The sequence below is a fragment of the Falco rusticolus genome, chromosome 5 (genome assembly GCF_015220075.1).
Source record: "Falco rusticolus isolate bFalRus1 chromosome 5, bFalRus1.pri, whole genome shotgun sequence".
Taxonomy (NCBI): Eukaryota; Metazoa; Chordata; class Aves; order Falconiformes; family Falconidae; genus Falco; species Falco rusticolus.
In genome coordinates, this window is record NC_051191.1 from 46,974,808 (window position 1) to 46,995,822 (window position 21,015).

At 41.1% G+C, this 21,015-nt stretch overlaps 1 protein-coding gene across 7 annotated transcripts; it reads left to right on the forward strand.

Annotated features, from left to right (window-relative positions):
* The first annotated feature begins 603 nt into the window (after window positions 1–603).
* On the forward strand, window positions 604–20,509 carry USP44 (ubiquitin specific peptidase 44). 7 transcript variants are annotated; one of them, XM_037389072.1, is made up of 7 exons: window positions 604–699; window positions 3,548–3,658; window positions 6,355–7,863; window positions 16,467–16,665; window positions 17,159–17,267; window positions 18,508–18,713; window positions 19,070–20,509. In XM_037389072.1, exons 3-7 carry the CDS (start codon window positions 6,433–6,435, stop codon window positions 19,270–19,272), a joined length of 2,148 nt encoding a protein of 715 aa, XP_037244969.1. In that variant the 5' UTR covers window positions 604–699; window positions 3,548–3,658; window positions 6,355–6,432; the 3' UTR covers window positions 19,273–20,509. The 7 variants fall into 7 exon arrangements, with proteins under 7 accessions (XP_037244969.1, XP_037244973.1, XP_037244974.1 ...); XM_037389076.1 differs by having other exon boundaries at window positions 17,189–17,267; XM_037389078.1 differs by lacking the exon at window positions 3,548–3,658 and having other exon boundaries at window positions 608–699.
* The last annotated feature ends 506 nt before the right edge of the window (window positions 20,510–21,015 follow it).

The following is a 21,015-nucleotide window of genomic DNA, read 5'->3' on the forward strand; positions in this document are numbered from 1 at the left end:
ACCTGAAGCTGGAAAAGTACCCGATGGGTAGGTAACAGGGGCCTGGTAAGAGCTTTTTGTGTGTGTGTGTGTGAGCTGCCTGGCAGGAGTTTCCACAAGCAATAGGCACAGAGAGATGTGAAGGAGTCTCTCCGTCCCCTGCACGGTGTTTTGGACGCCCCTCGCGTCCGGGCAGGCAGCGCCCAGGCCAGGCACGGCTCCGGGAAGCACCTGCGAGCCCGGCCCGGGGTGCAGCGCTGGCCGCCGCCCGCTTGGGGAAATGCGAGCGGAGGGCCCGCTCCGGCCGAACAAGGGCGACGCCGCCGAGGATAAAACAAGAGTGAAACGTAGGAAGGAAAATAAGGAAACCCGCCGGGGAAGCCCGGGACGCCGCGTCTCCCGGTTGGGTGCAGACCCGCCTGACGGAAAACAAGGTGCCCTGCGGGGACAGGCCGTGGCAGGAGCAGCCCTCGGTGCCTCGGGACCCGGCTCCGACGCCCGCCCGCCTCAGCCCCGACCCCGGGGCGGCAGCCCCTCCACTCCCCGCCCGCCTTCCTGCGCCCGGCCCCGCGGGACCGGCCCGCTTGGCCCGGCGGCGGGCGGGGGCGGCCGGGGGAGGTGGGAGGAGACGTGGGAAGGACTTGTGTTGCCACTACAAATCTGGTGACAGACCCGCCACCGGCACATGGCGATCGGCCCTTCCCGCCCCGCGCTCGGCAGGTGGGTGCGGGGCGGCGGCGCGGGGCGGGGCGGCCGCGGGGGGTGCCTGGCGGCCGCTGCCCCGCAAGCCCGACGCCGCTTGTTTGCCCGCGGGCCCTCCCCCGACGCCCGCTGCCCACCCGTGGGCGAGCGGCAGCGGCTGAGGGGCGACGGGCGCGGGGATCCCGCGGCGGGCCGGGGGGGGTGTGGGGTGCGGGGGCGGCCGCCGCGCGGCGCTGACGTCGCCGAGGGGCCGCTCCGAGGAGGCTGTGGCTCGGGGCGCCCAAGATGGCGGCAGCGGCGGGTGACGGGTGCGTGCGGGGGCGGCCGGCGGGAGCGGGATGGCGGCTCCGCGACCCCGCCGCCCGGCGGGGCAGGTGGCCGGGGCAGGGCGGGGGGTGGTGGCGGCACTCTTTCCCCCGGGGAGGGGCGGTCGCGGCGGCGCGGTGCCCGCGCTGGGATACCTGAGGAGGGGGCGCCCGTCGCCGCGGGGGCGAACCGGGCACGGCGTGGGGCCAGGAGAGCCGCCGGGGCGGGAGCGGCGGGGCAGCGGCGCGCCCGGGACCGTCCTCCCCTGCCGGCAGGAGACGTCCTGCCGCCTCCCCGCCGCGCTCCTGCGTGGGGCCCGGGCCTCTCACCCGTCCCGGCGGGGTCGGGAGGGCGTCGAGGTAAGGGAGACCGGGGGGAGGAGGAGGGGGCGGCGGTGAGCCGCGCCGCCGGGCCGGTCCCGCGGGGCTCCTGCGGCCCGTGCCGCTCGTCGGCGAGAGGCGCGGAGTCGCGCCATGTCGCGGGGCGCTGGGAAGCGCCGGACCGTCCTGCCGAAGCGGCCGCGGGCAGGCTCGGGCTGCGGCGTCGAGCGCCGGGTCAGCTCGGCTGGAGCGTCTGTGCGTGCGCGGGCTGTCAGAACAGGGGCCAGGCGGCGTCCGAGCGGCTGTCAGAGCGGTCGGGGACGCTTATTTTTCTAAATGGATAGAACCGTCAAGTGGAAATCCAGACTAATTAGAAATGCGGTGGTTTTCATGCTTCTGTGAAAGTGCTTCGATCTAAACTATTTGTTTACCTTGAGTTCTCAGCTGCTGGGAACGACCGGTTATTCGCAGCAAGAGACATAGAGTGTAATGCTGTGCCGGTGTCCTGGTGTAAATGACTACTTCTAGGCAGCATAGTGTATATACATTCCTTAGTTGGCGGGAAAAAAAGGAGAAAAAAGTTAGGTGACGATTTGTATGGCTCCAAAGAAAGGAGGCTGAGGCCTTTCTTGTGAAAGGCTGCACTGTTAAACATTGGAAATAATTTACAAAACTTCCTTTTGAAGTGCTGCTTTGATTTTTAAGTCTTAACTGCTATGCCCGCAGGACTGTACCGCAGCTTGAAGCTGTGCACATCAGTGTTTTGTTGGGATGCTGTCTTTAAAAAAGGAACTGTGTAAGAAAGCAGTACATATGCCTGGTATTTAGCAGACTTGTTATCTAGAACTTTCAGTTGTTCAAGTACCCGTGATTGCTGGTTTTTCAAGTACTCTGAACCTGACGAAAATCAATCGGTAAAATGTCATCTGATGTAAAAGCCAGCATATTAATAGGGCACATGGGGGTGTAAACACAGGCACACAGACAAGCATACGCACACACGGACACACACATATTTATATATTTGTAAAACTGTATTGCATTTCTAGTTCAACGCTTGAGATAAACTGATTTTTCATTTACTTGCCAAACAATTAATTACAAAAGTCGTGACTAAGGGACAAAGTTGTCACTAATGGAAAAAGTTTCCTTTCGGTTATGTTTAGAGTTACAATTTTAAAATGTACTAGCTGTGAAGATGAATCTTAATTTCTTGTTTACACGGAACACAAATGGAAGAAAACCAGCCATTTTCCTAAGTTGGATGGGTTTTTTTGACATCAAGTACTTTTTCAGCTCATGTGTAACCCCAGAATGTACATTTTACCAGCCATTCTTTAGTGAGACTGAAGAAATGAGTATGCCAGTAAAGTTGAAATGTGTTTCAATGAAAAAAAAAAAAAAAAAAAAAAAAAAGCAGAGCTATTCCATATACCTCTATTTCTAACTTGTGAAACTTTGGTGCAGAAAAATATACCTTTGTGTTTCTTTTTACCAGACAACTTAATGCTTCCAGTGGTGCTATTCTGTGTGTTGGTACTCGTTATTTTGCTTACCACTTCAGCTCAGGTCTGTGCTAAGAACACAGGGGGGCTTGATCTCTGAAGTGCTGGTCAACTAATTCACAGTTTCTTTGTGTGTGTGCACAGAACTGAATCTCGGGAGAGAAGAATGCATAAACTAGCGCTGAATAACTTTCTTCAGGGAAATTTAACATTAGAGTATTTGCTTGTACTATTTTATTCTGGCTGCAGCTTTCTTCTAGGAGTGGGAATGACTGTGCAGTATTTTTTAGGTTTCTTCCACCATTATCTGTCACTTCACCCCTGTTTTTTCCCTGAGCTCTTCTAGTTAACAAGTCTTGGTTCTAAGGTAAAGTTTTTAGATTTTGTGACTCGACGTAGTCAGTCTCAGTCCTTCAGTACTCCACATCTTAAAACATTTGAACTGTCATCATGCTGCTTGACGTTCAGCTGAAAATTTTTTGGTCTCAGTTTTGTAATTCTAGCTTTTTCAAAGACTTTTCAGATATTTCTGTCTTTTTGACCAAACTCTGCGTTTTGATTTCTTCAAAGACTTCTCCCATGTCAATGATTTTCCTCCCCCTCCCCCCTTCCACCTCATCTCCTTTTCTCCACACGACGACGTAGGTGGGAAAATGTCATGCTGGCTTGGTTGTTGGTGGGGGAGCTGGGGTTTTAGTTTTTTTTCTTCAAGCCGCTGATCTTGTGCTTTCGTAGAATCGTGTTGCTTTTGCATGAAGAGCTTGATTGTGCAACCCTGGTTTGCACAGTGCCTGAAATCAGCAGGCTGTTTTGTCCTCAGTCCAGTATCTGCTTACATTGAGACATGTAAGTAGTTTCACTTTTGATAATATTTTTAAAATAGAGAAACACACATTTTCTGACCATATATTATTAAAAATAAGGGTTAAATAGGGCACAGTGTTTACACAGTGACTTTAACAAAACCAGAAAGGGTTGACCTGTCAGACTCCTCTGACTGACAGCATTGCTGTGTGTGACAGCCCTGTGGGAAGGCAGGGTTTAGTTTTCTTTTCTGGCCTGCTGGAAAGGACCGTTACTAATACGTTACGCAGGAGAATCTATTTCTGTTAGCCCAAAAACACAAAGATGAGTCTTGTCTCTTAAAATCCTCTCTACTATATTTAATTCTTGCAGCACACTTTAGATATTACTTTGATAGTCCAGGAAGGATTAACATACATAGTTCAACTCTGAAATTTATGTGAATTTTATCAAGTGCTAGAAAAGCTCAGTTTTCTTGGGGAAAACAGGTTGTCAGACTAGAAGAGGACATGGGATAGCTCTAGCAGTAATTGTAAAGACTAAAAACCCAAACTTGGTAAGCAAAGCTATTTGTAAAAGGATCTCATTAGCAGCCTACCGATAGACTACCTTTTAGAAGGAAAGAATTTTGTGGATGATAGCAAGCTCATCAAGGTGTTATTTGTGTGATCTGTTGACGGTAGCACACAAGGGATCTCGATCTCCTGTGATACACTTGTGAATGGTACTTAACCTGGGAAACTGAATGGGTACCTAGACGTCATGGTTCCTGAAATTCTTCAGTGTAGTCAGCGAGTACGGACTAGAGACAAGTCTTGGATAAAACTGAATGAGAACGATTTATATAGGTATGTAAAACTGTATAATTTATTAGTTTCACTACAGCTGGCTCAACCTTTTCTGTATTACAGGGTAACACCTAACAGTGCGTTGCAGTGCTTGATGCTGATTATGTGCTTTAGAGTTATTTGTGGCTCTTATGCTGGTGTCTCTATTGTAACATTTTAAAAGGCAGTAGCTGTGGGCCATTTAAGCAAACACAGCAATTTTTTGTTAAATCTTTTAACTACAGTTTTTATCTAAGTACCAAATGAAAATTAAAGGTTCTTTTCCTATCTAGCTGCAACTTTTTACCTGTTTCCCTCCCTTAGCAGTGTCATGGCATTGTACGTTAGGATTCCCTCAGTCTAATGCTTATTCTGACCTAGACATCTGTTCTAAGTTGAGTAACCTATTATTGTGTATTTCTGAATTGTAAAAATGGAGAAATATTAGTATATTTAAGGATAATAGCGGGAATATAATTTTTTGGGTTCTATCCAGAGTTGTCTGAATCACTCAGTATTTTTGTGATGTGGTTTACTTATTGTAAAACAGAATCCTGGACCTTGATAATTTAGAGCCTAGGTCAGGTCTACAATCTGCATGCATTTTTAACGGTGCAACTTGTCTTAATTGGCATAGCCTGGATATTTTACAAACCCCTGGTACCCCTCAGATGAATAATCGTTTCATCTGGCAAATACTGTGCATAATGATACTGGTGCCATGTGCTGTTTAGCTCTTTAGCTAGTGACATCGTGGTACGAACATCCCAGATCAAATACAATAACTTCCTGATATATGGTTTCTCTATAGAGATAGTCGAAAGATGGCAAAACCAAAGAATGAATCACTGTCTCTTTAATTCTTGTTAGGCAGAGCCTGCCTGTTTGTTTTAGGTAAACGCACCTTATAGGACAAAGCAAATACAGCAGCTTTGAGCAAGTAAATGCTACCACATAAACTTATTAAAAGATGTAAGCCAGTGTTGGCCAAATTTTTAAATAATTTTTTGAAGACATGGATTAGAAAGATCGTTCAAAATGCAGGTTTTTATAAAGTTTACAGCAACTGAGGTAGATACCTTCTGTCTTATGAAGAAAGCAAGTTTTGCTTTTTAGGTCACACTTTTGCTTTCAGAGGTGTTAGGATGACATGTTAAAATGTCCTTATTGAAGATACATTATTGTAGAGAGCATTGGTATTATGGGCTTGCCTGAGCACAAAGGTGCAGTGATTTAATTAAAGGTGTGGTTTAATTAAGGGTTTGAATTGTATAAAGCCTCATTTGTCTGAACTGTTGGCACTGTGTAAACATAATAAATTTAAGCGAACTTTGTACTTCTGCACTTTCTTGCACTTATGCTTAGGAAAAGAATTAATAGGAGCAGTTTATAGCCATAGTCTCACAGAACGGTTTGAGTTGGAAGGGGCCTTCAAAGATCCTCGAGTCCAAGCCCCCTGCCATGGGCAGCCCTCCTTGCACTAGATCAGGTTGCTCAAAGCTTATCCAACCTGACCTTGAGTGCTTCCTGGGATGGGACACCTGCAGCTTCACTGGCAACTTGTCCCATTTTAAGTTGTTTGTATCCAAACTCTTTAACAGTGTCTTGTAATTTAATGGGTGCCCTGAAAAAAACAGGCCTCATCTGAAGTGTGGCTAGTATGTTTCAGTCCTGAGTCGGAAGGTACTGGGAACACAGTGAGATTGAGACCATTTAGTCTGAAGGTCGAACTGCAGTTGATGATGTTGATTGTGGCCCCACGTAACTGACTGCCTTTATGTGTTTGGTGACACTTAATTGGATGGCAGTCGTGATCTTGGCCTCAAGTATGAGTTTGGTATACTCTTGATACCTGTAAAAGTGATGCACTTGGGTATTTATGAACTGTAATTTATGACTTCTTTTTTTTAGTTGCAGATTGAAATATGGACAGCGAATAGTTTGGATGATGTGTTTTGCCAGTGTATCTCTGCAAGTTCAGTTTTAACAATGGATAAATGTAAGCACATCGGGCGTCTGCGTCTGGCCCAAGATCACTCCATTCTCAATCCTCAGAAATGGCATTGCATGGACTGCAATACTACCGAATCTGTGTGGGCATGCCTCAGCTGCTCGTATGTGGCGTGTGGAAGATACATTGAAGAACATGCACTAAAGCACTTTCAGGAGAGCAGTCATCCAGTGGCATTGGAAGTAAACGAGCTGTATGTTTTCTGTTATCTCTGTGATGATTATGTTCTTAATGATAATGCAACTGGTGATCTAAAACTGTTGCGAAGTACGTTAAGTGCAATCAAGAGTCAAAACTATGAGTGCACTACTCGAAGTGGGAGGACTTTGCGTTCTATGGGCACAAGTGATGATTCTTACCTTTCACATGGTGGTGCCCAAGCCTTGCTTCGGAATGAAGATCGTATGTTCACAGCTCTCTGGCACCGACGGCGTGCATCCCTGGGAAGAATATTCAGATCATGGTTTGAGTTGACACCTACTGGAAAAAAGATTTTGGAAGAAGGACGTAGGGAAGAAGCAGAAGAAAGAAGGGACAAAGCTAGGAAGAGAAGACAAGAACGAAAGCGTGAGTTGAAAGCAGAGATGGAAAAGATGCCTCCAAGAAAGAGCAGTCGTCTGCAAAATCAGATTAGAATGTCCTCCCAAACAGCACCCTGCCTGCAAAAACCATCTCAGAACATGGAATCTGTGGCAGAGTTGAAAGAAACATATACCTCAGATGAAGTAAGATTGAAAAAAATAAGTGACTCTCCAATTAAACGAAGGCCCACAGTGACTCCTGGGGTAACAGGACTGAGAAACCTGGGAAATACATGCTATATGAATTCTGTCCTGCAGGTATTAAGTCACTTACTTATTTTTCGAGAATGCTTTTTAAAGCTTGACCTCAACCAAACTCAGGAACTGCTGGCAACAGCAACCAATGATAAAACCAGATCTTCATCGAAACACCTGTCAATAGCTGCCTCAACATTACATGTGAATGAGAGCCAAGAGAAAGCAAAGGGATCATCTTCTGTGAGGCGGCCTGGTTTATCCTCTGGCTTAAGTGGAGGAGCATCAAAAAGTAGAAGTATGGAACTTATTCAGCCCAGGGAGCCCAGTTCAAAGCATATTTCTCTCTGTCATGAGCTGCATACTCTGTTCCAAGTTATGTGGTCTGGCAAATGGGCACTGGTGTCTCCTTTTGCCATGCTTCATTCTGTGTGGAGACTAATTCCAGCCTTCAGAGGATATGCCCAACAAGATGCTCAGGAATTTCTCTGTGAACTTTTGGATAAAGTGCAGCAGGAACTGGAGGCTACGGGAACCAGATACACAGCTGTCATCCCTGCTTCTCAAAGAAAACTTATAAAACATGTTTTGAACGTGGTTAACAGCATCTTTCATGGACAGCTATTAAGTCAGGTATGTTTTATGAGTATTTTTTTAATGTAATGATTTGTAGTTATGGATTTATACTGGCCAGTGGTAGGCATACTTAATATAATTAGCATACCTTAATATAATACTGAAGGTCAATACAATTGTAACTACTGAGGAGGCATGGGGAGGATTAAATACACACGGTTTCAGAAGAAAGGTCATTTGGATACTCATAAAACTTTCAATAGAAGAGTCACTGGATAAAAATGAAAGTTTAAATTTGGTATTCTAAAGCACTGAGAAATATCTGTCTTTGCTATTAAGTACCAACTAATTTGTAGGAATAAAGAATTTACAGTCTTAAGTATATAGCTTATCCCTATAGTGATACTAGATAAAAAGTGTTAAGGAAGGTGTTAAATCTTGTCTAAGTGGAAACTGATGAGGTAATGGCTGCCAAGCAGGGTATTATTTCAGTAAATAGCTTGAATTTGAGATTCATTACTACGGAGTAATTGCGTGTAATGATGCTGTGTACAGGAATACTAATACTTTTCTGTTGCAACATAAAGGTACAGAAGGTTCTGTCAGCACAGGAACTAAATTTGTGGGATGAAGGCAACTGTTGTTTTTCTTTTTTCTGTCTGATTGCTCTCCTTTTTTCTGTCTGACTGCTCTCCTTTTTTCTTCTTTTCGGCTTCCTGTTAAGTACTTCAGTGTGTCCACTTACGATTATGCATATCCCAACCGTGTGTATGTACAAACGCCTGAGAACTGACTGAACAAACAAATGCTGGTTTCTGTTGAATTAATCTAAAAACTGACCAGACTGCAGCAGGAACAGAGGTTGGGAAAGTCTTGGTCCCCAGGAACTGATCTTTAGTATGCATGCACACGTTAATGAAGGAGTACAGAAGCATTTTATGGATATGTCAGGTAAAGGACATAGTTCTAACACAGATTAACAAAAATGTTGATGTTCCTATTGTTCTATTTTGATTTGTAGTTTAATGTTTTAGTATGTGGAGTTAGAAATCCAAGTTGTTTTTGACAAAGGTAGGATTGTTTACTGCTATGATACTGTAAACTTTATCATGAGATAACAGGGTTGTTTGCAGCATATGCTGGCTTTTAGGTTATTTTAGGGTTTGTGTAACTACAAGAAACTGTTTTATCAACTAAAAAAACCGGATAATCCTCTACCTTCCATTTGGCCCAGTGTAAGAGCATTTCTGCTGGCATACCTCCTTTCCTTAAGGTAGTTTATCTATCTTGTGTCAGGGTTGTGCTAAAGTGTCTAGTATATTATGTCATTAAAGCTTTCTATTTGAAAATCACATTCCTGTCCAAAATAGTAACTTTGTTAGTAAAACAAAGTAATTCTTAAGTATACTGACAAAGTTTTGTTGCATTCCAAGCCTTCTTACGAGATCTAATTTTTTGGAAGTATTTTCAAGGTTTTGAAGGCACACGCATTATTTCAGTAGTACCACTTTTACATGCTTTTAGGTTTGTTATGTGAAAAGGCTTGTGACTAGAAACCCTCCCACCCTCCTGAAACCAGGGAGGGAAATAGTGATAATTCACTCAAGTGTCATCAAGTAAGACTGAAAGGGAATTAAACAGTTTTGAGCTATCCTGTGATTTCTGTGACTACAACACATATTTCTTTTACTGCAGCTGGTTAAAGTCTGTGTGCAAAATACAGCCTTGATGAACTTGAATGCCTCAAGTGAGGGGAACAAGGAAAAGAGCATTGAGGCTGTTATCTGTAGTAATTCCTCCCTAGCTCATTGGGCAGTTCCACAGACAACATCCAACACTTCATCTCCTAACGTTCCCTTTGTCTTCCACCACTCTTTTGTTTCAGTTTAAGTCTTCACTAGCACTTTGGAACATTGTAAGTATTAAAAGCAAAAGGTAACTCCTGAAGATTTACATTTCTTCCTTGATAAAATGTATTCGGGTCATCTTATGATTCAGTCCCTGGTGTTTGGACATAGAAGGGTAAGTTTTAAAGACTCTCATTAGGCTATTACTTTTCTCTCCTCAATAAGCTGCCTGCATCATGATTTCACTAGGCATTTGTCAGAACTGGCACAAAGTTCTATAATGCAGTTAACAAAAAAGGCAAGAAAACATCCATGCAGAGCTGAATTAAAATGTGACGTACTTCTTGCTGTGTCATCACATCGTTGACAACGTTACTTATTAAAAGCAAGGAGTGTATGCTTTGTCCCCGTAGGTTTAATTGTATCTACCTACAAGCTGTAACAGCATTACAGTTTCTCCCTAGAAGATTGTTGGAGCTGTAGCCTGTTGCATTAAAAACAGGATGGGATTTTAGTCTACAGTATTTAATAAGCTACATCTTAATTCAGTGAATAAGGGGAATTGAGAAGTTACTTTCTGTGTGCAGTTGCCTTCCACTTAAGGATCACTAAAAAAAATTATTATCCTTACTGTCCCTTTGTACTGAAGATACCAGTTGAACGTACTTGATTCTGTGAGGTACTTAAGCATAGTGAAGTCAGTCTTCTTGACCTTCAAACCTCAGCAATACTATGAACTACTCTTGATACAGTACGCAGAGGATCACTTACAATGCAGATAAGCTGTATGTTTACATAGGTTTCACATTACTTTCATGCGCAATAAAACATTGTCCCTATTCTTCTAGCTCTTCTATTTTAACTTGAAGTCATAATCCTGAGTTTGCCTTCAGTCTCTTGCTATTGCAGTGGCTGCCTGGTTCAGCACTAATTTAGGATATAAGATTAAGAAAGGAGAAAATCGGGTGTGTGAGAATCTTACGCAGATTATTTTTTGATAATTAGGAAAAGCTTAAGGCGATGTCAAAACAATTCCACATTTTATATGAGTTGTTGTTTTGTAATGTTCTTGGCTGATTTAAAGTGAGTATTTGTCACCTACTACTTGAAATCTTTTATTACTTTATGGATACTAGACTAGGTAACAAGTAACTTCAGGAATAGCACAAGTGGATTGCTTCTTGACTTTTTTTAAATTTTTTTTTTTATTTTATTCCAATATCCTTTTTAGGATCAGAGCTTTTTGCTTTGCAACACAGACTGAAACTTCAATACCCAGTACATCTAAGGGAAGTAAAGACAGCATAACTAGCTACAAAACCCTTCCCCTCTTTTTCCTTTTTCACATGCTAGTCTTCCTCCAGGGATTGCCTGGAGAAAGTTGTGCTGTAGCACTTACTGGACAAAGGAGTATCTTGTAAACATGGGCTTTTGGAGACAGATCTGGAGCAGTGGCTTGTCCCTCTCAACCCCATTGGGAATGTAAGCAGGTGCCAATATATCTATTGAAGTCCCAGTTGTTTTCAATCCCTCAAGTGTTTGTACTCGTAGAAGGTACCCGCTATCTTCTGTCCTCAGTCCTTCAGTGGGAAAGGAGAAGATACTGCACTATGAAGTTATGTGGTACACTGATCTACACTGATCCACAGATCTTCAAAGTACACTTCAAGGGCTCAAGTAGGTTAGCTGCTCTCTCTGTCAAGAGTTTTTTGGCTTGTGTTTTTTCAATTGGTCCCAGCTAAATAGCACAGTATCTTTAAAGTATCTTTATTTCAAACTCTGTCCATATTAAGCAAGGAAGTGGGCAGGTATATATGTAAAAGTCCAGAGATTGAAATAGCAGATTTTAGCTTCCAGGGTAAATGTGTGTTTTCAGCACTGCTTTCGGAGAATTGTCCTGCATATCTGCAGAGATCTTATAAGCAGTAACTCTGATGTGTGTAGTTGTACCAGTATTACATTTTTGTCAGGATGATTTTACCGGGCAGGGGGGAAACAGGGAAACTAGTATGAAGTATTTGTGAAAGCTGATCTAGGCAATCTAGCTGATCTAGAAAGCTAGTTTAGCAGGTCTATTGCAGATACTTAACGCTGGCAAAATCTTATGCCATAGTAGTGGCAATGTTGATTTAGTAACAAGTTTCCTCTACAGATAAATTGTGATTAGTTACCATTTCTTCTTAGGACAAGCCTGTTGTGGGCTGTGAGACTTTTTCCCAATAATTCACCATTTATTATAGAAATGCCTAGTAAGAACTAATTTTGGTATCTCTAGGCATACTTAAAAAAATCCCAAATGGTTTGATTACTTCCTGATCATTTTTAAGATGGAGTCTGAGCAGAATGCCTCCCCCTGGACCCTGGGAGAGTAAGTGTGCAGCGCTCAGAGAAGTGAGTATGTCAAGACCCAGAGAGTGAAGTAGGTTCTAACCATTGTAGGATGTAAACTATGTTTTAAAATTTTAAAAGGCGCTGCCTTCGCTTGCAAGTCTTGCTCCGTTTACTTTCTTAACCGCTACTTCAGGACAGATTGACTGAGAGAAAGGGAAGTGTTTGACACCCTTTGGTTTTGGGTAGTATGCTGTGAGTTAAGGTTTGGGGGAGAATGCTGAAGCTGACTTGTGCAGAGCTGGGTGTTAAGTGTCCCACTGAATACACTATTAAAAACTATGAGAACTTCAGGCAGGTCATAGGAGAATTTGCACTTAAACCAATCCGTGACCTGCGTACTGTTTTCTGTATTCTGGTATCAGTCGCTGTTTTTACGTGTAGCATGAACCACAAAATGGTTGTCAAGTTGCTTTCTAACCAGATGAAGGTGACATTTTAAGTTAATCTACAAGAGGCAATTGAATCACAGACCATGGTTTGCTGTGGTTATGCTTATGTTATTCTGTTAAATAGATACAGATAACTGTGATGATGCTGTATACTCATCACTACAAAGTTTAGGGCTTTTTTATGACTGCAGAAATACAGTATGGACTGTCATGTAGAATTTTGTATTACAGCAGTATCCTAGAAATCCCCTTCTACTTGGATTACTTTGTGGAAAAATGCAATTACTGCTCTTTCTATATATGTTTCACATAGTGAAAACTTAAGTAGTAGTGAAAGCACAAAAATGGGGCTGGCCATCTTGCTGTTCTTAAAAAAAAACCAACCAAACAAAAAAGAATTAAGAGCAGAGATAGTAACAGTTGTTTTTCTTCCACGCAAGTGCAGGCAAAATAGGCAAAACAGCTGATGATGGAATTGGCTTCTTCTGTAGCAAAATGTTAACTATTTTCTTCGGCTGCATTTAGGTTAAATGCCATCCAGGGCAGTGGCTGTCCATCAAATTATTGTGGGCACAATGATCCTTGTGCAAGTGGTCTCCATGCTTAGCTTCAATCAAGCAATTTGATCCATCTCTTTTCAGTCTGGCCTTTGGCCCATGATTGAATACTGAGCTTTAACCAAACAATTGTATATAAGTACCCATGTTTCAAGGCATGAGAGGGTGGTCAGGGAAGAACATAAGGTAGAGATTTCAGACTAGCTAAAACCAGGAATTTACTTTCTTTGCTCTAATGTAAACTTCTCATGTAGCTTTGTTGCAAAGGACAGCATTAAGGCTTCCTGAAATAGAAATTATGGAATATAATGGGGAAGGTGAAATCAAACTCTGAATTTGTAAAATGTAGTCATAAAAAGATAAACGTCATTAACCAGATTGCTAGAGCAGACTTGGTTTTCTATTACTGTTATTCATACTCATACCATAGAGAGCTACACTGGACAGATGTATAAAAGTTTTTGCCAGCCCTGTGAGTTTGTGTGTTTTTGGTTTTATAAAAACCTCACGTCTTGTTCAGCTTTTGAGCAGTTTATACAGTTTCAGTGCTCTTCATGAAGAAGAAAATCTGGGTTGCACTTTGTGAATGGAAGTGGAGTGTGAGATAAAGGAGTGCCATTTAGGACTGAAAGAGGAGTGATGGGAGTGTTGTAAAGCCTGTGCTGCACAGGCCAGTGCAGATGGATTCCAACGAAGGGTAGGGATCCTCCTACTTGTTAAGTAACCCAATTTATGAGCTCGGGCCTGGCTAAGAAAAATACTTCCAACCTTTGTTCCAGCCCTGATTTGCCTCTCATTTACCACTGAGTGAGCGTACAGGAGCAGTTATACACAGTGGCTGATACAGTTGGGTGTATGCGTATCCGAAGACTGCAGGTTACTTGGCTATTACGCAGATCCCAGTTGAACTCTTTAAGAGTTTAACTCTGCTGCAGACTCAGGGTGAGGAGGACTGTCTTGAGTTGGAGAAAGTAAGTGCAGCTCTATATCAGTACAGGATTTTGTCAACACAGGTCAGCTTTGCTTGCAGTTGCATGATGATGAGAAGCAGCACTGTTGCATTAGAGTATTGTTTTTTTAGTTTTTTGAGAGGCAAAAATCAGAAACTAGATCAATTATTTGTTTCTTTTTCTTTGAGGTAGTACTTATTAGCTAGTTGGGAAAGAGGATCTGAAAATAACCTAGTCTATTAACATTACACGCTAAATTTTAAACCTCAGACTTGTTAGAAATTATTTGAAGTACATACTGAGTTCATGTATGCACTTCATCCTGACCTCTTTAATCTTCAGTGTGCGTTCGTGTGCAACAAATTCTTAAGTTGTCAGTTAAATCAACTTTTGGCCCAACAAAATCACCCATTTATACAGTAGAAATCTATTAGTCATATTGTTTTTATGCTGGAGTTAGCTTGAACTGTGGCCAAACATATTATTTTGTCTCCAAGTCTAGATTCTGGCTCTGAATTACTAATAGTTTGTGGCTTTGAAGCGCTGCCAGATGTTAGCGCTTACAAAAGAAGCTCCTGTCAGTGTAAATTAAAGGAGAAGATTCTCTTTTCTGCCATGTAAGTTCAAAGTTTTGTTTTCTAAGAACAAGGCAGTGGCATTTTCTTCTTCTTAGAACTTAAAGCAGCTACCAGCTTTCCTAACTCCACTGCTAAACATGTACAGGTGCACAAATACATATATGCTAATGCATAGATCATGTACAAGCTGTTGTAGCTAATGAATATATTAAATACTAGTTACTCACAAGAACACCTAGAAGGAAGATTCCATAAGGTGACAGGTCTGTCATTATATAAATGATCATGAAATAACAGTCAAAGCAGGGTGAATAACTGTGTAACAGCAAACTTTTAGAGGATTGTAAAGGAACTCTCAAACAAAACCAAGTGTCACACTTGTGTGGGCTTACTAACCTAACTGAAGAGAACTACACCAAATTTATGTAGAGCAGCAACGCAAAGGCGTGCCTGTGAAATAACATTTGGATTCCTTGTGGATTTTTTCATTCCTTTATTACTACGTCTTTGTATTAGTTGTTCCAACTTGTGGTATTTTCCTAAATAGGAAGCATGTTTATAGAGATTTAATTTAGAATTACTTACCCTTGTGGTGCAAACTTAAGGAAATACTTGATATTCCATTTACTTTAAAACATGAATGGTGGTGTCTCATCACACCTGGCTGTTTTTCTGAGCTGATACATAGCAGTATCTTGATAGTAGGTTCTATATGAAAATTCTGAGTTCCTTTAATCTTATTGGTGGGGAAGTTTAATTGTTGGGGAAGGGGGTGGGAACATGTTAGATGCTTATGGAAGTTCTGTCAAAGCCATCTTATCTAAGCCCAATTAAAATTCAATGTATTTTCAGAATGTGTCTTTTCTAGAGCAGTGAGGCTAGAGCTGCTTGAGTTAGTGGTCAACTGCAACTTATAAGCCAATAAATACATTAACAGTAGAAAACACGGGTAATTAATCTTCAGGATTGTATTGTACTTTATTGTATTGAACATACCAAGGTGAGTGTATCTTTAGTCTCAAACACAGACTTGATATCTACTGGTATTTCTGTATAGCCTTTATGAACTATGCTTGTTGCAGTCTAAATGGAGTTTCACTACTGCGTAAGTTCAGCTGCTAATAGAAGTTATTAATCCACATGGATCATGGAAGGGTGGAGGTCCTTTGGAAGAAGACTCAAATGATGTGGCACTCTTCTGTAAGCAGCTTGAGCTGGCTTTTAGAAGACTGCATTGCGAATCAGCACCTAGTGTGTTGTCATTCCAACTTAGAGAGCTACTGGTTTTAACTTATTTCCATAAATATTGGATGTTATCATAATTGTCCCCTGATGTATTATCTGCATTTTCCAGGTTGACTCACTTCACTTCTTGACATTTTATTTATGTTGTCTTACTGCTTGTCCTTTCCCTAGTGTGACGATGGATCCACTTACTGAAAGAAGAAATAAATTATTTTTACCTGTTAATTTTTCTTTGAAGAAGTATGCTTCCTAATCCAGGCTTCCCTGGAAGACTTACAAAGTAAGAAGGATATGACTTTAAAACCCCCAGCTGTTTTTTTTGTTTGGTGCTTTTTTGTTGTTGTTGTTTCTAAACTTTACTTTCTCTCTCTAATGTGAATTTTATTTTTGGAGTGTTTCTTTTTGGAGAAAAGACTCCTGAGACTCCACCAGCTGCTTTCTCTTGGACAGTCCCAGACAGACAATTCTGACACTGCTTTTGTTTCTCTAAGAATATACCTGTATGTGATAACAGTATTGGACATGCTACTTCAGAGAAAAGAAATTATGTGTACCATTTCTTCTGTTAAATGACTATGTCTTGTCTTTGGTTGCATCAGTTATCTCTAGGGGGATTTTTTTTTTTAAAAAAAAGCTATTATTACGGTACTTTTAGCAAAGTAAGTATTTGAGTATAAGCAACTGATGAAATATCATTTTACAGGTTACATGTCTTGCCTGTGACAATAAATCAAATACCATAGAACCTTTTTGGGACTTATCCCTGGAGTTTCCTGAGAGGTATCACTGCAACGGCAAGGAGATGTCATCTCAGTATCCATGTCTGCTGACAGAAATGCTGGCCAAGTTTACAGAAACCGAAGCTTTGGAAGGAAAGATATATGCATGCGATCGGTGCAACAGTGAGTAAAGACAGTATGTACTCATGCATACATTCTCTGTGTAAAATGTAAAGTAAGCTGACAGTGAAAGTACAGAAGAAAATACTAAAAGTCTTAGAAGTATGTTGCAAACAAAGTCGTCCTTCTTATGTCCTGATGTGGTCATTTGACAGCTGTTACTTGCCACCTAGAAGATTAAATTGTTCAAAGGATGTGTTGAAGTGTGATGCTTCTCTTAGATAAAGTCTGATCACACACTAATAGCAATTCTGATACTCCCAGCTGAAGAACCCATCAGCTTTTTATATTAAGGTGACTAACCTAAGTGACCACAAGTATTTCATACTTACATCATAAAATAATCCTTGCAAAATGGCTCTCAGTATATCCTTTTTAAGGAGGCACATAACCAGAGCTATTCAGGTCCACACAAATTTGGTGCATAAATCTTAGACTGAAATACTGTTAGGCTGTTATCAAGATTTGTGTTGTGTAACTGTGTGTTTGGCCTCAGCAAAACGAAGGAAGTTTTCTTCTAAACCAGTTATACTCACAGAAGCTCAGAAGCAGCTTATGGTGTGTCGACTACCTCAGGTTCTCAGATTACACCTTAAACGGTTTAGGTAAGTAGTACCACAGCAAACAGTACTGCAAACTGCCCCATTCAGTTCTGCTCTTTCTGTTGTTTGGGATCAATGTTTTTCAGCATCAGTTTAATTTCCTTTTACTAGTATGATGGAAATAGTTATTCGAAACTTCTTTTTCTTCTTTAATTTAAATGCCAATAAGATACACTGTAAGTAGAGAATTGACTTTTTGGATACACTTGCTACTTTAATAGCAAAATTATTTCATCCTTCTTTTCAGTCAAAACCTACTAACCTTGCTGTGAACTCCGTTGGTAAAAATTAATCTTGTGTTATCTTCAGGTAGAGTAAATGCTCATAGTCACTAACGTATAAACCAAGATTGTATTCAGTGGAAGTCTCACATAGCCAGATAGAACTTTCTCATATAACCAAATACATTAATATTAATGCATTAGCTTGAGAGCTAGGAAGTGGAGACTTCATCTTTGTGAACTCGTAGTCCACGCATTAGCCTGTGCCCAATACGAAGGAAACTGAAAATGAGATAGAATAAATGAGAAATACTGATTAGATATCCTACAATCATTTAGGTTGGAAAATACATTTGAGATCAAATAATATGTGGAAAGTACTTCCCAGTCACTGTAACACAGATCTTAAGATGGATGTTTCAGAAGATGAGAATCATAAAATCATTTAGGTTGGAAAAGACCTTCAGGTGGATCCCATCTGACCCTATAGAGGTGTGTGTGTCTTAAGTGGAGCAGAAGGTCACTGTTTCCTCCTGGACTGTGGGGACTTCATTCTGCTCCTTGTCCCTGTCTTCTAGCTCAGGGGGCTGAGTACCCTGAGGGTAACTGGCCTTGCTATTAAAGACAAGGCAAAAAAGTCATTAAGTACCTCAGCCTTATCCTTATCCTTTGTGGCAATGTCCCATGCCCCGCCCCAGCCCCCTCTTCCAATAAAGAATGGAGATTATCCTTGGACCTCCTTTTGTTGCTAATATATTTCTAAATACATTTTTTGTTACCTTTTATGGCTGAATAGTAGCTACCATAGACACATTTTGAAAGGCCTTGAAATACAGAAGTGAAAGAGGAAGCCTAGAAAAGAAGTATGCAAATTAGCATTGATCTTGTGCACAAAGACAACAGTGATGATAAAATTTGTTATGTTAAAACATATTTCAGAACACTTTCTTTCTTTGGGGAAAAAAAAAAAAAAGAAAAAAAAAAGTAAAAAAAAAGTAAGTTTTCATTTGACAACCTTCCAGGTGGTCAGGACGCAATCATCGTGAGAAGATCGGCATACACGTTAATTTTGATCAGATGCTGAACATGGAGCCTTACTGCTGCAGAGAATCCCTCAAGTCCCTCCTGCCTGACTGCTTTATCTACGACTTGTCCGCTGTGGTAATGCATCACGGGAAAGGATTTGGCTCAGGGCACTACACTGCCTACTGCTACAATTCAGAAGGAGGTAGGAATCAGCTGTGGAATAAGGAGTGTGGGAGAAAGGGGTATTTGTAATTCTGAACTGATAGGCTTACTGTCTTCTGTCAAAAGCAGAAGGGGAGTCACTTGTAGCTGAACTGCCTGGAGTGAGAATTGCAGTTCTGTAGAGCAAAACAGTTCAATTTTTGTATTGGCTTGTTAAATGTGTTCTGGCTATAAACTCTCTTGTAAATGTGAGGAAGCTAATCTGGGCCTGAAACAGCATAGGGTTCACTTACAACTCCTTGAATGGGACTGAACACTGATTGGTTATTAAGTGTAACACAGTTACTTCAAATCAGTGTCCTGATGTCTTTTTTTTGGTGTATTTCTTCGCCGCAGGATTTTGGGTACACTGCAATGATTCGAAACTCAACATGTGCACTATGGAAGAAGTACGCAAGGCTCAAGCCTACATTTTGTTTTACAGCCAACGACTTACTCAGGCAAACGGACATGGTAAAACACTGTGTCCTAGCACAGCTGAAATTCAGCAGCACACAGAATTAGCTGGCTCTTCCATGGCCAACAGTAGTAGCAGCTAATCCAAAGCCAGTCAACTGTGTATGGTAAAAGTTTGAATTGTCATAACTATATATTTTTAAATGAAACAGAAGTACAGTATTGTACTTTTTAAATTTGAATCTGTGTACAATGTTTATGTACTTTTGTATGAGTTAAAGTGCTCTTTACAATTGTTAGTAAAAGTTTTTATTGACAGTAAGTAACTTTTAAAGTACCTAGAATTTCAATATAGCTATTTTTTTTAAGAAAAAAGATTGCTATTTGCATTTAACTCTTACCTCAGGCTGTTTGTTTGTTTGTTTGTTTTTTAAGCTGGTTTTGTATTTTGATAAAAGTTTTGAATTGGTTTAGAAAAATGACTTTCAATGGGCAACTGATGTTTCTCTGGTTAATTTTTTATATATGCTTCTGTACATTTTATAGGATAGTTCTAATGATACCGTGATTTTTACTGTCTGCAGGAATTGCTACTAAGTTTTAGAATATTAACATTCACAAGCAAGGAATGTTTTACATGTCAAATAGTAACTGAACTTTTCATAGGTAACACTCTGTATATTCTTTGTGACTAAAGTGAAATTATTTTGCAAGTTTCAAGGGAGCTACACTAAAGATACATTGATAGAATTTCTTAAAGTCTGAAATCAAGGAAATAGAGCGTGAACTTATTTTTATGTAAGAGGAGCATCTAATAATGCAAGAATGTATCTTTACCAAGACTTTCCATGTTTTAAGCCTTAAAAAGTCTGGGAACTTAAAACTCAAGTGCCATAGTCAAAGTACTAACTTGACAACCAGGGGCTTTTTTATTCCAGTAACTCAGAAAGCTTTCTTAAAAACAAAACCACAAAACACCACCAAAAACACAAAACCACATTCACCCACCTCACTGTCATTGCTATTAGCACCCCTCTTTCTTGCATTGGGCAAGCTCAATTTAAACTGTAGCAAGCATTGTTGGTCTCGGTAATCTCTAATTCAGACCAAAAGAAGCTGTAACATTTCTATGAAAGTATTTTCAATCTGACTGTTTCCATTACCTGAAACTGCTGTACCTTCTCCATGGTCCTACCACTAGCATTAACAGAACTGTGCACTGATAAGAACTAACAAGCAGGAATTATCAGTCCTCCACATACAGTACTTAATGCCAAGTAAATTTCAATTGTGAAGTTTTGCGTAAGTCCTATGCAAATTGTTACCTCATCTTCTGCAAAGTTTATACCTCAATAAAATGCCTTTATGTGGACAGGAAAACGTGTGTACTGGAATTAGCTCCTACATTATCATTACAATCTTCTTAATTATTATTTTAAAATTTTGTCTAATGTGGGTCAAGGCATTAACTGTAAGACTGCTTTGGCCATCTGTTACTGATTTAACAGCTGGGGTTTTTTTCATGACTTTTCCTATCGTTTCTATCTATGTTTCTGAAAGATGCCATATTACAGGGAGTACATAGTGGTCTCAGTCCTCAAACTTTCTTTGCCTTGTGCTCATCCTAATTTAATGTGCAAGAACGGTTTGCTTCTTTGGGTTTTTTTATTTAAGCCAAGGGCCACCCGCTGAAGTGAGATGATCTGACAAATCTACTCGTTATGGCTGTACAGTCTTTCAAATACTTTCCTTCTCTGTTGGCCTTTCTGATGAGGAAACAAATGTCATTTAAATGCTTCTTTCCACTTACAGGTAGTTCAGGGGAATAGAAAGGAAGGGGAAAGAGTTGTGATAATTGCCTTTCAGACTCCTGATACTTTTTCTTC

Coding starts and splice junctions, on each gene's coding strand:
- USP44 (XM_037389072.1), top strand. CDS start 6,433: ATGGATAAATGTAAGCACATCGGGCGTCTGCGTCTGGCCCAAGATCAC. Junction 7,864..16,466: donor ATGGACAGCTATTAAGTCAG/GTATGTTTTATG, acceptor ATCATTTTACAG/GTTACATGTCTTGCCTGTGA. Junction 18,714..19,069: donor CTGCTACAATTCAGAAGGAG/GTAGGAATCAGC, acceptor TCTTCGCCGCAG/GATTTTGGGTACACTGCAAT.